Source organism: Lissotriton vulgaris, chromosome 1_1, assembly GCF_964263255.1.
Source record: "Lissotriton vulgaris chromosome 1_1, aLisVul1.2, whole genome shotgun sequence".
Classification (NCBI taxonomy): Eukaryota; Metazoa; Chordata; class Amphibia; order Caudata; family Salamandridae; genus Lissotriton; species Lissotriton vulgaris.
Window position 1 is genome coordinate 98,750,813 of NC_141685.1, and position 19,025 is coordinate 98,769,837.

General features: G+C 47.1%; 1 protein-coding gene across 1 annotated transcript in view; it reads right to left on the reverse strand.

Moving 5' to 3' along the window:
• Nucleotides 1–2,384: 2,384 nt before the first annotated feature.
• Nucleotides 2,385–19,025, reverse strand: part of LOC147737566 (uncharacterized) — a 77,884-nt gene continuing 61,243 nt past the window's right edge. Inside the window, exon 2 of the mRNA XM_086936472.1 lies at nt 2,385–5,281. Coding sequence (XP_086792598.1) covers nt 2,953–4,470 — 1,518 coding nt within the window. The 5' untranslated portion in view covers nt 4,471–5,281 and the 3' untranslated portion in view covers nt 2,385–2,952. The remainder of the gene's footprint in view (nt 5,282–19,025) is intronic.

Here is a 19,025-nt window from a genome sequence, read left to right on the forward strand (position 1 = left end):
CAAATCAGGGGGATTGCTTTAGAACTTTTTCAATCCATTGGGCAAGGGGGGAACCCACCGAGGTCATGGTCATCAGCGAAAATAGTAGTTTTTCCTAAAAAAAATAAAAACCAACAGGAAATGGGATCTTATCGACCAATTACCCTGATAAACGGGGACTCCAAAATTTATTCTAAATTATTAGCATCACGACTGGCACCTTTGATTCATAAAATAGTCTCTGAGAGGCAACACGGGTTTATACCAGGAAGGTCTACTATCGACCATGTACAAAGAGTTATTTCTCTTTTTGACTACACGGGAACTACAGGAGACCCTATGGCACTCATCCTGCTAGATGCAGAAAAGGCATTTGATAGGGTCTCCTGGAAGTTCCTGTGGGCGGCAATGGCAAACCGTGGTATTGGTGAAAAATTTATAACTGCTATTAAACAGTTGTATGTAAACCCTAGAGCCAGTGTCTTGATCAACGGGATCCTGTCAGAAAATTTCACTATTACTAGGGGGACTAGACAAGGGTGCCCTTGCTCGCCCCTTCTATTCGCTATATATATAGATACATTTATCCGGAGGTTGGAAAATAATGCACTAATCCCTCCTATCCTAGTATGAGATATGGATACAAAATGCTTAGGATATGCTGATGACATCGCGATTGTTACAGGAGACCCTATAAATACTATAAGTGTGATAGAAACAGAAGCACTACTCTTTGGTGAAGCCTCTGGGTATAAACTGAATGCTAGTAAGACACAGATTGTGTTGAATAACAAGATTATGATGAATGACTTTAGAGTAACTGAAAAGGCGACATATTTGGGGGTCAGCATCTGTGCTGCTATAGAGTGCATTGTCAGCATCAATATAGATCCACTTATACAACGCACCAAGAAAGAACTGACCAGACTGAATAATCTCCATCTAACTATTGGTGGTCGAACTAACGTAATTAAGATGTTGTTTTTACCTAAGTTTCTGTATTTTTTTCAGGCTATCTGTTTAGAATTTTCCCCACAGGTATTTAAAAATATAGATACATTGTTCTCTAGATTTGTCTGGGGATATAATCGACCGCGCAGGGCATTGAGGTGGCTCACTAATTCAAGAGAACGTGGAGGTTGGGCTCTCCCCAACTTTAGGTTATACTACTGGGCCACAGTATTAAGGTATAGCTTGAGTCTTATAACTGGTAACCGAGGCAGCGGCAATATATTAACACCACAAGAACTTATTTTGGGAGAAGGGGCCGCTGGATGCCTATGGCGACATGTTAATGACGGGTATTTCAAAAAAGTCAAATTTAAGACTATCAATAATCTAAGCAAAGTCTGGGGGAATGTTAAAACTATTAGGAATAGGTCGCTATTCCTATTACACTCCCGTAAATCAGAATTCAGATCTCCCTGAGATCTTCCACGACAATTATATAAAGAAATGGAACGATCTGGAGATTACCCATCTTGGTAGTTTTTTCTCGACTAATGGATTTAAATAATTTGCCGAATTAAAGTTAGAATTCAATATTCCTAATAGGGATTTTTTTAAATTTCTTCAAGTGAGAGATTTTTTACTGAAGAAAGGGGGTGGCCGGATTAAATTTCAACCATGTTCTTTCATAGGTAACTTATATAGGGAAACGCCCTCAAAAATTGGTGAAATCTATGGGGCTATGAATATATTGTTACCAGATGACATGAACAAACATATAATAGCATGGCAGACCAAACTTGGATTATCTAACCAAAGTTTGGCATATTCATATGAATTGTCACTTTCATGCCTTATGTCCATAAGGCTTCCAGCACAATTTTATAAGACCTATTTTTCATTGTATTATACTCCATCTAAAATAGCTAAGTGGGGAACTGGGAAAGGCACAACTTGTCCACACTGCTCATTCCCAGCGGCAGATGCCATTCACATGTTTGCCTCCTGTGACTCGCTAACTAATCTAATAGCTGAAATATCAAGCTTTCTCACAGAGATAGCGCATTATGAGGTAAACATCACAACATCAGAAATCATGCTGGGGGTGTCAAACAATGAAAGGCCAAAACAGATTAAGGGGCTAATTTTTGTCGCGATGGGGGTGCTTCGTCTGTGTATTGCGTCAGCCTGGCTTGATCCAATACCACCGTCATATATACAGTGGAGGGCCAGACTGCTGGCAACATGTAGCATTGAAGTTGCTATCTATAGAAACAAAGGGTATAATACTCGTAGAAGAGGAATGAAGATTTGGGGTCTCCTACTTGACTGGATAGAAGAGAATGATTAGGGGGAATAATCGGAGACATTAGAAACCGGAATATGTTGATATTATATAAAATAGTCTTCTCTCCTTTCCTGTTTATGTACTCCTTTCTTTTCTTTTTTTTTTCCTTTTTGTTTCTACATCTTTACATATATCTTCAACAAAATATTGAGCTGTAATTTGTATCTACTTATGTTTGATTGTATAATCACCACATGGTCTCAAATGTATAGTTAACAAAAATCTGCAATAAAGATTGTTTATTTTAAAAAAAAAAAAAGGATAAGAAATTGACAAAAGCTTGTCACACTTTTAGTGCAATTGTAAGGTTTAGCCCAGGTGTGTCTGCAATTGACAAAATCACTTCTGACATTCATTGCAATGCTCATTTTTACTCTGTGTATGTTAGTTGATGTATCCGAAGGTTTAATAACTGACAGAAGATATTCACACATTCACTGCACCTGAAAGGATTTTTCTCTGTGAGCATTAACGGATGAATCCTTAATGCAAAAGATTTCCTACAGGTACTTCTACACTCACTACAGTTGTACAGTATTTACAGAGTGTGTGCAAGCAGATGTCTACATAGGCTTGATAATTGACTACATTGCTTCACACATTTATTGCACTTGAAGGCTTTTCTTCTGCGTGTGTTCGCTGATGCCTGTTTAGGAGTGATAATGGACTACAGCTTTTCAAGCATTCATGGCATTTAAAAGATTTGTTTCCCCTTTGTGAGCTCGCTGATGATTTCTTAGTGCTGAAGAGTAAGTAAAGCTACTTCCACATTCACCGCAATTGTATGGTTTTTCCTCAGTGTGTATTCGCTGATGTCTCCGGAGGGCTGTTATCCGACTGAAGCTCTTCACACATTCACTGCACTGGTATGGTTTTTCCCCTGTGTGTGTTCGCTGATGTGTTTGGAGATGTGCTAACCGACTGAAGCTCTGCACACATTCACTGCAATGGTATGGTTTTTCCCCTGTGTGTATTTTCTGATGTCTAAGGAGGGTTGATAATTGACTAAAGCTCTTTACACATTCCTTGCAATGGTATGGTTTTTCCCCTGTGTGTGTTCGCTGATGAGCTTGAAGTTCTTGTAACCGACTGAAGCTCTTCACACATTCACTGCAATGGTATGGTTTTTCCCCTGTGTGTATTCTCTGATGTGTGTGTAGCTGTGAAATCTGATTGAAGCTCTTTACACATTCCTTGCAATGGTATGGTGTTTCCCCTGTGTGTATTCGCTGATGTGTGTAAAGGTTTGAAATTTGACTGAAGCTCTTTGCACATTCATTGCAATGGTATGGTTTTTCCCCTGTGTGTATTCGCAGATGTGTTTGGAGGTGTGATAACCGACTGAAGCTCTGCACACATTCCTTGCAATTGTATGGTTTTTCCACTGTGTGTGTTCGCTGATGTGCTTGAAGTTCTTGTAACTGACTGAAGCTCTTCACACATTCACTGCAATGGTATGGTTTTTCCCCTGTGTGTATTCTCTGATGTGTGTATAGCTGCGAAATCTGATTGAAGCTCTTTACACATTCCTTGCAATGGTATGGTGTTTCCCCTGTGTGTATTCTCTGATGTGTGTAAAGGTTTGAAATTTGACTGAAGCTCTTTGCACATTCATTGCAATGGTATGGTTTTTCCCCTGTGTGTATTCGCAGATGTGTTTGGAGGTGTGATAACCGACTGAAGCTCTTTACACATTCATTGCAATGGTATGGTTTTTCCCCTGTGTGTATTCGCAGATGTGTTTGGAAGTGTGATAACCGACTGAAGCTCTGCAAACATTCCTTGCAAAGGTATGGTTTTTCCCCTGTGTGTATTCGCTGATGTCTGTGGAGGTTTGCAATTTGACTGAAGCTCTCTACACATTCCTTGCAATGGTATGGTTTTTCCCCTGTGTGTTTTCTCTGATGTCTGTGGAGGTTTGCAATTTGACTGAAGCTCTCTAGACATTCAGTGCAATGGTATGGTTTTCCCCCTGTTTGTATTCGCTGATGCTCTTTTAGGGTTTCTAATTGGCTAAAGTTCTTGACATATTCAATGCAATTGCACGTTTTGTCTCCTGACCGTGTTTCCTGAAGGGTCAGCATAGTTAATAAACCACTTGCGTTATTTTCACATTCCCTGTATGTGTGTGATATTTTGGACACTTGATTTAGATTTAACAATAAAATACAAGACTCACTAAATACCTGCCACATTCATAACATAAGTAAGGCTTCCTTGTGGGTGATTGCATTTTTAGAATGGATAATGGCTACGCATGCTTCGGGTAAAGCTTAATCTTCCTTCCGGTAGGTGCAAATTGGGACAATACTCTGTGCTTTAGGCAGCAGAACCACTCGTTCCTTTTCCCTTCAGTTGTTAGGCTCCACTTTGATGTGCTTTTCCCTGGTGCCTTTGGTTTGGCTAGAAAGAGTTTGCAATACACCTAGAGCACTGAATGGTGCTCTGTTGCCAGTTTAGATAGCGAAGCAGTGATCTAGCCATAACATGATGATGAAGCGACTTGTAATGTGTACAGCTACTCCAAAGAGTGTCCCGGGGCCAAGCAGAGGTCAGAAAAGAAAGTAAATCCGGTTGTTTCAAACATTGACAAAAAGCCAAGTTTTCAACCTTTTTTAAACATTATCATGTTGCTAACAGCTCAAAGCTGAAGAGGGAGTTTGTTCCAAGCTATGGATCCCAAATAGACACAAGACCTTCCTCCAACTCTCATGCCAGCCTCATGATCAAAGCTGGTGTTGGACACTTGTTTATGCAGGTGGTGTGTCAGTTTTGTTGTCTTGGTTGTCTTAATTTTGTTGAGGTCATTTCTTCGTCTTGGGGTGTCGAGGTGCAGAGCTCAGACTCGTTCACTCACTGAATTGCCTTTGACTGCTTCTTCCTGGATCTGTCCTCTGCCTCTGATTGCACTGAAGTTTTTGGAGCTCCTTATTTTTGATAATTGTTGCAGGTTTGATGTGTTTTCTTCATTATTCATAATCAATCCGTGCATTTAAGGCTTATTTTCTGTTGGATGTAAAGAAATGCAATATTACTAAATGCAAATGTAATATAATGTGAATACACAATATTTAATCAGCTGTAGAAGACATCTCTTCGCTACCATATTTGAAATTTAGTAAGGAACATTTTACCATACATAGATATTTCATTAAAACTGTGGTTGAACATGTCACATCTTATTTACTTCTGAAAAAGCAGTGATTTACCATTATTCACTGAGTAACTTACTAAAGAAAGGGCAGTCACAGAGCACTCATGCTACATAGACAGTTTTAGGTAGATATACATGGACAAGATTTCATTTAAACAGAACAAATTGTTGAAAAAGAGAGGATTCAGGAAGCGCTGCTGTTAATTCAGTTTCAGAAAGTATCTACCAAAGGTAGCTCTTCAGGAAGCTTCAGGAAGTATTTAACCAAGGTAACTCTTCAGGAAGTGTATAACAAAGGTAACTCTTTAGGAAGAGTATAACAAAGGTAACTCTTCAAGAAGTATACATGACAAAGGTAACTCTTTAGGAAGTATATATGACAAAGGTAACTCTTTAGGAAGTATATATGACAAAGGTAACTCTTTAGGAAGTATATATATCAAAGGTAACTCCAGACACCTTTTTCACAATGCTTTCATGTTCACACTGGATCAACTCAAATGTCAACTCCCGCCTTTACCTTGCAGCTCATTAAGGGCCTTACTATGAGTGCGACGGCCCTCATGATAATAATGTAATAAATAATGTAATATGGCTTCTTATATAGCACACTTATCACCACTAGAGGGTCTCAAGGCGCTTGCTTTGGGAACCCGTCCTGGTTTTTCCCTGTGAGATGTCCCCTACTGGTTACCCCCAAGGTGAAAGCCAGGCATCCCGCCGCGGGGGGCCGTAGTGGAGATTGAGCAAGCTATTGCCCAGAGTTGCAGAGTGTGAACCCCTGATTTGAGTAGGCACCGAAGCGAGAATTATCGAGTCCGTGGACATTTGAGCTCAAGACCCTGCGGCGTCGGGGATCGAACCCTGGTCCCGGGTCTGACCCCTGCTTCAGGGTCTGCCTCCTCTAACCGGTGAGCCTCACTTCTCCACGCCGTACGCACGGTGGTGGTCCAACTGCCACCATCCTAGCGGTCTGACCACCGTATTATGAGTGTGGTGGGAGGACCGCCACAAGACCGCCACCCCGCCAGGATCAAGGATCCCGCTGTGGAGGCGGTCTGCAAACACCCTGAATATGTTGGCAGTGCCGATGTCGCAGAGCATATTACGTCTGCATATCCACCGCCCTTTTCATGGCGGGGACCCACCATGAAAAGGATAAAGGACATGCAGGTAAGGGGGCCCTCACAGGGCCCCGGCCGATTCTTCTCCTGGGGTTGCATGCGGGGGGCACATGTTGTGTACCTCATGGAATTGCGCCCTTGTTCCTGCACAGTGTGGCATGCATGACATGGTGCAGGAACGTGCTGCAGGCACTCTTAAGGTGGTGGTTGCTATTTAGGCTCTCCAATGAGCCTAATACAGCCGCCGCGAGACCGCTGCTGCACCGCCCACCCACCCACCCTGGATTTAGGTCATAATCCGGCGGCGGGCTCTCAATGGGCTTGGCAGTCTGCCTGGTACCTCCGCTGTGGTAGTCCCATTGGAAGACCGCCACACTCGTAATAAGCCCCTAAGTCACCTTCAACACATTTTACAGCCCTCCTGGCTCAAGCATTTCTGGATCCTTCTAACCTGGAAGACTGGAGCATTATCCTGAGTTGAGGTGGATTTTCTATCAGCGTAATATATATCCATCTCCCCTGAACTATTGACTGATTCTGCCCTGAAAGACAACTTAAAAAGTGAGTCTTTGGTTCTTCCTAAAGTAGGTAAAGTTAAGATCCTGTTGTATTTCAATCAGCAGCTCCTTCCAGGGTTTTCTGTGAAACAGAATGAGGGGCTGATTGCAAAGGCCCGTCTTTATATTGCGCACACAGATATGGCAAACAAACATTAATTCATGACATTTATTATTCAACGATATCAGTCATTTATTCCTTATAGAGAATCCATCACAACCAATAATTTAACTGAAATATCTCCCAATCCAACAGATGTGTGCATATAAATAATTGTTTTTGTTTTTCAACATTTACAAGATATTTGACTTATTGTTGTCTGTTTGAAGGCCACGATGCTACTTTGTGACTCAACAGGGCTTTGGTAGAGCGGGAGGAGGTGTCTGTTGTCCACAGGTGAAGTGCCATTTCTCCCATCCCATATTTCTTTTATCCAGGTTTACCTCATTCCATGTCCTTCAGCTCCCTACTCCCCTCTATTTGTGTACTCACTCCACAGGGTTCATTGTTGGGTGAGGCAGGGAGACACACTTGAAGCATGCACACAGCAGATGCAGATAATGGCCTGAGGCCGTGGTTGGCAGTACGGAGCTCACAAGCTTCATTTCAGAAGCTCACCTGGGAGGTACTAAAGGAGGAGGTGCACAGGAAGGGGCCTATTAGCTATAAACAGAGAGAGTGCACAGGTGGGTGCTTGTGAGGTATAAACAGATGAGGTGCACATATAGGTACCTATGAGGTACAAACAGAGCAGGCGCACAGGTAGGTGCAAATGAGGTTAAAACAGAGGAAGTGAAGAGGTAGGTACTTCAGTGACTCTGGGACTATATCTGTTTCTAGGCCCTCTTCCTATAATGCTGGCTCTTGCTCCTTCAACAACACTTGCTGCAGACATAGGGCCTGATTTAGAGTTTATCGGACAGGTTATTGCTTCAAACATGACAGATCCCGTCCGCTTTATTACAACTGACACAGGATATAATGCACTTTTAATAGGGTGGACGGGACACCTGCCACATTTATGACGGAATAAACCATCCGCCTAAATGTAAATCGGGCCCTTGGCAGACATTGTGTCCAGTGTCCTCTCAGTGTTGGAAAGCATCCATTTCATTAACGGCACAGTATTATCTCACTACTGCTGTGACTTGCAGTCATAAGGCCATTATGAACGGACTAGGTTGTGTGCCAGAATGCCTGTGAATAGTTTAGCAAGAATGTTTAGGAGGGAGATGGGTCTGTATGATGAGCAGGACTAGGGGGCTTTCCAGGGCATGTGATTAAGTGTTATTACTGTTTCTCTCTTAGGGCCATATGTATCAACACATTTCCCCATAGACACAGATGGGTAAAGCCCTTTGATACATCTGGCCCTAAGTGTCAGTGGGCTTGTCTGTGTCCCCAGAATAGTTGTTTACAGCTTATCCTATTTATGCTCAAAGAGTTGGAGTTTTTAGGACTAAGCAGCTCTTTCAACAATGTTTGAAAACTAAACTAGTCAGATGATCGCTGACAGGTGTACATGTTTTGCATGTGTAGAATCACACACTAGTAAATGCAGCGCACGCAAGCTTCGCCTTGTCAGTTTGTGAATGAACGCTAACTTGTGAGTTAGTAAGTGAGAATTCACAGACCCCAATCTGACTCTGACACTGGAAACAGAGTTTCACTTCCACAAAATGAAGGAGTAACTCCCCTTCCAGGGTAGGAAGAGAAATGGATGGTTTAGTTTCAAGTCAAGAGATTGTGCAGGATTAGACTAATTATAATGTCATACATTCCAACAAATGCCTTTACCACGCAATACCTTTACCACGTACCACCTTTACCACGCAAGTCTTTACCATGCATATGCCTTGACCACGTAACACCTTTCCCACGCAAGTCTTTACCACGTACCACCTTCACCACATACGTCCTTACCATGCATATGCCTTGACCACATACCACCTTTACCACACAAGTCTTTACCATGCATATGCCTTGACCAAGTAACAGCTTTACCACACAAGTCTTTACCACGCATAAAGAAAGATTTACAAAAAAGGCCCTGCCCGTAAAGGGTGGGTGCCCTTGAGCCCACCCAGGGCACCCACATCATTATTGTTGGGGGCCAGCGGGGGTCCCTAAGCCTCCGTGATGCCAGAGGGAGCCAGCATTGTTCCTACCCGTAGGAAGCAGCTTAAAATCCTACGCTCTACAGGCAGAAGCAATTTCTTCATGTGTTTCTCTGCCCGCTTCATAAGCAGTGCATTGTGGGTGGCGTAAGTTATAGTTAGCCCATGTAACGATAACTGCTGAGTTGATATGGTTTTGTGTGTGTAAAATCTGATCCTAAGTAAATGTCCCTGTACCCTTTTTTCTGTGAATTTCTGAAGTTTTTGATGCTATTTCCTACCTATAACGTCCCTGTAACCTTTGCTTTTTTTCGCTCACCCATACAAGTACTCATACACCCACATACTCCCCTATAAAGCTACTCACACTGCCACTTACTCATACACCCACGTATTTACCCATTCAGCCACCCAAACACCCACTCACTTACCCATACAGCCACTGACACAGTCTCTCACTGACCCATACAGTCACTGACAGCCTCTCACTCCCCATACAACCACTCACACACCCACATAACCACTGACATAACCATTCACACATCCTTACAGCCACTCACACAGACATTCCCTCTCCAATACAGTCACTCACAACCACAGAGCGTGACCAACCTCTGTGCATAGTGGACACACTCTGAGACAGCTCCACGCCCAGACCAACTAATGCTGCCAAATCCTGTTTTGCTAGGATGCATCCTGCACCCAGACGAGAGAAGTGTGACTGCACAGCGGAAGGCGGATGATATACCCACTCTAAAACAGTTGATGGGACCTCTGGGCAGCCAAACACAGCGACTGTGCTGAATCCATTTGAGGCCAAACCAATTCGCCTGATCCCGATACGGGTTAAACAACACCGGTTTGAGAGATCACGGGGACGAGGACGGCACAGAGAGGTACGATAATCCAACCAGTTGGGGACTCCTGCATTCCGGGGCTATAGAGAGAACCCTGGATGCGGGCAAGGACCCTGAGAGCTGCATCACTGAGGCCTCTGGACCCGTCCCCGGCATGACACACTGAGCGAACCTGCGCCTCTCCAGCTTTGGTGGCGGAAGGCTGTGTCCACCCTCCCCCCAAACCTGCATTGTACTGAACTACTGGGACCACTGGACAGACCACGAGCAGGGGGCTGGAGAGTGGAGGCAGGCCTAAGTGGGGCCCCGGGGGTTGGATGGCCGGCAACAGAGGCCAGCAAACTGGCGCAGTCAACACGGTACAGCTCACAACCTCGCCCCTGCGCAACACCAGACTTGGCTGCGATCTCCAGTGGGTGAGCGAAGACCTGCAAGCTCCCCCTGGGTATGTGAAATGCCCAAACACCCCTTCTGCACAGGACTAACGGTGGCCCGGCAGCACTTCCAGGCAACACCTGGGCACTGTCCGACATTGTGACTGGCCTGGGACGAACACACATGCAGTGGCTGTGCTCGACCACGAAAGAAAAATGGTGAGTAGAGCCTCTCGGTGCTCCCCCATCCACCCTTCTTCTACTTTATATACACAAAGAGGTTGAGTAGGCCCCAGGATACTGCCCATAAACATGGGCCTTCCCTGATGCTGGGCGGAGGAATCCCCACTGTGTGAAGTGTTACGCATCATATGGCCTACTGAGGGAAGCAAGACACTCTGCTGCACCTACCAACATAAGTCACCGTGCTCCTCCCCCATTGCAGCACGCAGACACTGGAGGGTGAACGAAGGAGCTCCTGGAGGTAGTTCAGGCTTGGGACAGAGTGGACACCGCATACAACAAAGGGCAACTCGAGAATGGAACCGAGCTAACTGCTTGAAAGAGAATTCACCAACTTAAAAGCAAAGTGTTCACTTGGGTAACATAATTTATCAGCTACCTGTGCAACAACACAGTGGGGTGGGGGGCTGTGAGTTGGAGGAAACTACCGAAGACACTACACAGAATCGCCTACTGGGGCCCACTGGTTCAGGCTAGAACCATACATACGACAGACCACACTGACCTGCCTGCTGAAGTCAGTGCATCACCCCGTGCAATAACAGAGACATTGCACCCAAATAGACACTTCTATCCATAGGCACGCTGTGTGGCCTCCGGGTGCTGTGCAGGGAAACAAATAAAAATGGGAGGCCCCAAAAGTAAAGTCCCGGAGACGACCACACCTACAGGCAAACAACAAATGGAGAATACGGACCACCGCCTCTCATCAGCCTTCCTTGAGCTGTGTCCCACCAACAAACATGACTTCAGAACCCGACAAACTAGACTTAATCCTACAGGAAGTTCGGGACTCCAGAAAAGGCATAGAGCAACAAATCGGCTCCCTATCAACAGGATTCACACTTCTGAAAGCAGACCATGCTAAACTTGCCACCAGCGTTAAAGATAATATACTCACTGGTGCCACAGCACAAAGAGCAAGCAATGCAACGGACACAGCTACAGCTCCAGTGTTGGGACAACAGGAACGGATTGATGATGCGTAGGGAAGAGCTCAGAGGAATAATGTTCACATTAAAGGTCTGTCGGAAGGATGTGAAGGGCCCAACGCTACCAAGTTTATGGAGCAACGGCTCAGGGAGCATGTGGCCTCGGAGGGCCTCTGAGACTTTTTCTGTGTGGAAAGGGCACACAGAATTCCGTCAGGCAGACCAACAGAAGGGGCCATGCCCCGTCCCATAATTGCTTGGATCCTGAACTTCAGGGATCGAGACACGCTGCTTTAAAAGGACAGAGAGGGATCCCGAATACAATATGAAAATCAAAGGATCTTATAAAAACCCTGATTACACGAGGCAAGTACAGTGGAAAGGTCCTCATATCAGGCGACAAAAAAGAAGCTTTGAACTCTTAATCTGAAGTATGCCCTACTCTTCCCTGCTTGCCTGAAAGTCATATATGACCAAAAAGCAAACTTCTTCGACACCCCGGAAGATGCAGATGAATGGTTGGACATTATGTCCCCCTCGACAGCATCAGGGTCCTCCACGCAAAGTAAACTCCGAAATCGGAAAATGACGGCTTCTCTGAAATCACGCCATAATAATCCCACAAAGGGGGGGCTAGAGGGCGCACTGCGGGATGGCTGCCTGAAGTGACAGCTCCGCCGGACAGACCTCGGCCCTGCGTGTTTTCGCCCTTAAAACAGACGATATGCCACTGGAAGCGGTCAGCAGCGGAACGCGTCTAGAAGCTGCAGAGCGATTTTGACGGCACTCGGTGCCCGGAATGAGGATATAGAGAGCCTTTCCATCTCCCGTGCATGGCGGCTGCCACCCTACAAGATGCCGCCCGTTGGCCGACTGGAGAGCTGAGCGGTGAACTGAGCGCTGCTACGACGGGGAGCGGGGCGCCTGGAGCCCAGTGATCACGGCCGCGGCGGCCCGAGTTTGTACCCTGAGATGCGGTAGTTTAAAGCTCACTGCTCCTGTTGTGAACTGATCTGGGCGCTTCTGTCTGCAACACCACCATCGACCTAAAATGGCAGCCTCTAGGGAGCAACGTGGGGAAAGCCTCCTTGTCAGGTAGGAGAGCTCCCCCTTGCCACCTTTTGCCGCCCCTTCTCCTCATACTCCGCTCACACCATGGATGACATCAGGTGCGGGGACCTGCCGGAGCCGCTCGAATGTGTGCTGCAAGCGGCAGTAGAGTGGGGACCGTGAGAAAGTGACGGCTCTCGGATGGCGAGTAAGCCTGCATCATCTGGAGCAGTGGCCGATATTGCTCACATTACACTGCCGATTTTTGCCACTGCCTACCCCGCGCCCTATACACTGTGCAGTGTTTCACTCTCGCCGTAGCCACATTGGACCTGCATTGCCAACAGCGTGACTGCTATCCACCTGACATGGCGAAGCGGGGGTGCCACATGCAGAACTATGACCATAAGCTTGCCCGGTGAGCTGAGTGACTGGAGCGCGGGCCGCTTTCCATTTTGATTGGCAAGAATGGTTTGGAAGATTCCGGGAGCCGGCCATTTTGTGGATCATGATAATACCCGCTAGCCGACACACGAGATGACACGCCTGCTGGGCGCACCTGTCCATTAGCACGTATCTCGCCCTATATCCTTACTTCACCCAATACCGATGGGTTTTCTATGAACAGCACTTCAATACATGCTCTTGAACATTGTCTAACGCCATGGTCAGATTTACGCAATCCTATTCTTTTCCTTCACCCAATAAGGATTATTTGTGCGGGAAACACTACTTGAAACATATGCTTTTATCTGGTCCTGAGCCCGGTCAGGTTGGAATTATCACTGATTGAGCAACCGTCGGCTTCTATTCATTTTTGTACAGCCCTGAATAGTCGCAGGCATATTGTGCCACACGCGACGAAACATTTTGCTCTTGTTTTGAATATTACTATTGCCATTGTGTTTTCCATGCCTTTGTCTCCATAACTGTATCTGATTCTATTTTAACTTTTCAACGTACTTACTCTAGAGTGTGCATGGGTTTCTGTTTTGTCTTGATACAGTGTCAGTCTAGGTTGACACTCCACTGGGGGGGGTTACAGGTTTTTTACCCTCGCCCTCTTGCACCTCATACTCCACTGATTTTCCACTCTTCTCAAGTCTTAGCGTTAGCGTAGGGCAGTGCACCCCAGTCCTAGGACAAAAACCTTTCTTGACCCTTACTGCGCCACACAGATAGCTGAAGGCCGGGGCCTTAGCAGCCACTAATTGCATTATACATGTGGATTTCTTGCGACGACCTTCGCGGGCTGTAGTTATCTGGTAGACGATGGTGGGAGCTCACATTACACAGCCTTACCTGATAGCACTGCCTTGGCCTCACCTTCTGACACGAGCAGTTTCATGCTGCCACGGTTTGTTTCCTACCTCCATAGCTGCCTTTTTCACCTGAATATCTCAGCGTCTCCACCCTGTGTTCGCCCTTGGATCTAGCAGGTGACGCTACAGTGGGTGCTTGGTCTTGGACAACACAGGAACGATCATAAGTTGCCCTTCTGCGATCAACAGCGCAGACATAGAACTGCGCCGCAGGGCACCTTTTTTCCTACAGTGTGCTGCTCGCAGACAAGTGTTCTAAGGTCCCGGCTCATCCATCAGGATGGGGAAACCAGACAAGCAGCAATCAAAGCTTAACTTTGAATCACGCAGGGTGGTGCGTGGACCTGCAGCGCACTCTGATACAGAAACAGATGTGGACAAGGCCACGGAAAGCAATAGGCAATACAATCCAACTTGCAGGACATTAACGGGAAGCTCGACCATCTTACCAGCTGGGTGGATAACATGGCGGCCAAATTAGACATACAGGGGGAGCGCCTAGATGTGGCTGAAACCCGTATATTGGCGGTCGAGGATGAGGCACATACCACTGCTAGCAAATGTGGAGGAATGGAAAAGGTGTTGGAGGTGATCAAGGCCAAGGCGGAAGATTTGGAGGCCAGATCGCGCCGCAATAACATCCGTATAGCGGGGGTCCCTGAAACAACCAATACGGGCCGCATGGAGACATAGGTTGAGGAGCTGTGTCGAGCGATTTTCGGAGTGGAACAGCTATCTCGGCTCTTCATTGTTGAGCGAGCACACAGATCGCTGGCGTCCCATCCTCAACCAGGCGCTCCCCCTAGACCTATAGTGGCTCAAATTTTAAATTATCGGGACCGCAACAACATACTACGGAGGGCGCGGGAGAAAAGGCAAGTGAACTATCAAGGTAACCAACTAGACTTCTACCTGGATTACACTATAGCTGTGCAAAAGGCCCGAAGGAGGGGTTTGCCACTGTTAAGATGAAGCTGAGAAACATGCCGGTGGAATACGCTATGTTATACCCTGCGCATCTGAAGGTAACCTGGGAAGGTAAAACCACCATACTTCCCACGCCTAAGGTGGCCCAGGACTTCCTCAAAAAAATTACTGGCAAACGCAAGGAACAGAAACATGACGATCAACAGCAGGATACCGATTGATGAACCGAGCGACGGAAACCCCTCTACTGAGATTGTTGGCGCTCCGGGGGGGGGGGGGGTGCATGATAACTGTCCTTGACATGATTAACCTGAGTATGCTACGCTGGTTGAGAACTGTCTGACTCCTGGGTGGTAAGTGCATGCTTTCCACACAATATATAACATTTGAGCACTACAGAATGGTGCAGCATGGCAGTGGCTAGATGCCCGAGGAACGGACCCACCGATGGCTGGCAATTGAGGCCTGTAGCTGTGAGACTGCAGTGAAGTAAACGTGATTGTAGACCCTATGTAGCATACGTTAAGATTTTGACTGGGGTCCTGCCGGTAGCGCGGATCCCGGCTCCCTTGTTTGCGGGGTTTGGATTGGCGCTCTCATTCTTAGTGCATGTGTTGGTTGGGTTTTAAACATAATACACTAAGATACACAGTCAAATGACAGACGCCTACACAATAATAACCTGGAATGTACGGGGATTGGGGTCAATACACAAACGCCATAGAATATATGCACAGCTCAACAGACGCAGGTCACACAGGCTTTATTCAAAAATCCAACCTCACTATTTCTGAAGTCCTCAAGATGTGTAAGAAATGGAGAGGCCAATTCTTCTCCACAATATACTCTGCCTTTGCCAGGGGGGTTCTGTAAAGATGAGGCGGACGCAGGAAAAGGATGTTGTAGATTTTTTTTTTTTTTTTTTTTTGAAAACCTTTATTAAGCTCTTTGCACAGTACAAATACGGGCCTACAACCATCCGGCCGGCCACCACAATTCTGAGCTTATTGGCAAAGGATATTTCCACTCGGTAGCACGGCAGCACAGAAAAGCATACGATCCTTGTTACCACAAATCTATGTGCTCCGAGTGGCAGGAGACAGTGAGGTTAATTTTATGATTTATATGTAAGGAGAGACAGAAGTCAGTACGGATCAGTGCACAGTACAGACAATCGCATGATGAATGGGTGGTGGCGAGCAGGAGAGACTACGAACACTAAGCACATCTAAAATGGCGGCACGATACTGCAACATCAGGATAGGACTACGCCGCAAGACGTGTCACCCAACCACTGCCCATCCAACACCAGCACCCACCACTGACCCCAAGAAAACAAAGAAAGAGCGATAAAAGAAAAAGAAGGCACCATAGAAATAAAAACATATCAATGAGGACCCCCCACCCTACACGCATGCCGAGGCTATGGCCTACCCCCCCCCCAAGCTACGTGTCTGTCGCCCCGGAAGAACCCGAAATATAGAGATAAGAGAGAGAAAAGGTAAGGTCAGAAAATCACATTTAATCGCATGATGAAAGGGTAACGCGAGCAAGAGAGACTACTAGCACTAAGCACATCTAAAATGGCGGCACGGTACTGCAACATCAGGATAGAATTACGCCGCAAGACGTGTCACCCAACCACTGCCCATCCTACCCCAATACCCACCACTGACCCTAAAACACAAAAAGGAAGAACAATAAAAGAAAAAGAAGGCACCATAGAAATAAAAACATATCAATGAGGACCCCCCACCCTACACGCATGCCGAGGCTATGGCCTACCCCCCCCCCCAAGCTACGTGTCTGTCGCCCCGGAAGAACCCGAAATATAGAGATAAGAGAGAGAAAAGGAAAGGTCTAGAAAATCACGGTTGAACCCAGGGAGAAAGGAAGAGTGTAATACCCTATTACTCCCAGGAAAGGAAAAGAGAGGTTCGGAGGAGGGCCTATGAAGCATTTTCAGTCCGATGAACATATGAGCCCCCGGCCACCCTTACCCCGACTCCAAAGCCAATACAATACCAACGTTTAATTCCCCGGCAGTCCTTCAGCGTCTCAGCAACAGGAGAAAAACAGTCCTAACCCAAGAGGGTGCAGCCTCACCCCTGGCCCCTGCGGTGCGGTGGAACGGCACAGTCCGGCTGCACAACAAATCTCATGGAAGGTGGAAACAAACAAGGGGACCACTGCGAGGTAGAGGATCGATCTCCAAAGTCCGTTTCGGTCGTCGCAGAGCGGTCCACCGTTGTGGCAGGCGATCCATAGCAAGGCAGCCGTCTACCAAAGGCAGCTAGTCCATCCGGCAGCGATCGAAAGGGCCTGTCCCCAACATCTGACCCGACCAGTGCCATGGGGTCCCAAATTGTATTGCGTGAAGCAGCGCAGTGCAGCGAGTCACCCACAACAATCCAACTAGACGGTGGCGACATGGGTTCACCACAGTAGGCAGTGCCGCCAGCGGTTCCCACGGAAAGTCCAGGACATGGTCCCCAGTTGCATTTATCAAATCGACGCGATAACGTAGGAGCTTCCACGCTGGCCTCACGCGACTCCGGCAAAGTCGGGGCGGCCACCATGTCTAGGTCTGCCGGCTTCCCCGTGTATAGTCGTCCAGTCGGTTCAGCACGACCGGGCACAGGATATGGCGAAGCGCCCCGCAGGCGGACGCAGGCTCGATCATTGGGGGGCAGGGCGAGACCACCGGTGTCCAGTCGACCGCACAGGTCCCGAGCTGTGGAGCGGACATCTGCTCGCAAAGCAGTTAGGGCGTCGTGAAGGTCCCTCAGACTCAGGGGCAGATCAGGAGAAAGGGACGGCTCAGTGCCAGGACCACGAAGCTCCCGATCGTGTACCAGCACTTGGGCCCCCCTGCCAGTGCCGTTTCCCAGCTGCCCGGAATGCCCACGGCGTCTCGACTCACACAGCCGTAACTCAAGGGCGAAAGCTGCACTCTCCATAGCAGCACCTTCCCAGCTGTAGCGTTAGGCAGAGGACTGCAATAACAGCGGGTCCCTGCCGCGTCCACAACAGCCAGTTGAAGAGCACCCGGCTCAAAATGGCCCCCGGGGAAGTCGTCGGAAGATGAAGGCAAACACAGAAGCCAGGAGCGGATACAATGTATCCCAGATCGCCGCGACTCCAGTTCCGCGCGTTGTGGGAGCAGATGCAACAATGTAGCGGAATGCTCGTTGATGCCACAATTCCCGCCAAGCTGCTCCGATCCGCCGCTTGCGGCCAACGCTTTACTCCGTCGGGGGCAGCCGTCCTCGGAGACAAAGGACTGGACGCCAGCCAGTCACGCCGGGTACAAGCTGGGGCGTTTTCGCACTTCTGCTGGGTGTAGAGTGACGGGAATCACACCGTCAGGCGCAGCGCCCCCTCCCGTGTCCGCAGAGAGAGTGCACCGTGAGTTTCAGGATCTGGGGCGGCTCGGACACGAGGGAGACGGATCAGCGGAGCTGAGGGTTCAGGCGGCCATCTTAGTCGCCGGCTAGGCTCCTCCCCGGATGTTGTAGATTTATTGAAGAGAAGAGAGCTGTCCAGCCAGTAGATAAGACACAGCAGCTGCAACTGCCACACAAGGAACACTCGAGTGGAACCCCCAGCAAAGACCCACAGGTGACATCACAGTATTCCAAGATGGCATGACATCAAGCAGCAATAAATACAGATTACAGATCACCACACACCTCCCCCCTTTTTAATAAACAAAAAAATCAATGAAAAGAAAAAAAAAAGAACATTAAAAAAAACACGAAAAACATAGAGTTTAACAACTTGAATTAACAAATTAGATATAATCACGAAATCTGTTAGGCTTAACAATCACTCTGGTGCTTTTCCTGAAACCATTCTCAGTTTGAACATTTTTAGGAGAAAGTACAGTTGAACGAAAAGAAGGATCTTTTGCAACACGAGATGTGTTCCACCAGTTTCCATTTGACAATTTAACAGCATTTTTGCGAACATCCACAACTTGCTGAGATTCAAGAAATTTAGAAAAACCCTTCTTAACTGTGACAGGATTTTTAACTCTAACCCAATCACCCACACAAATACTAAGTGGAGCCCTCTTTCCTAGTTCAACAT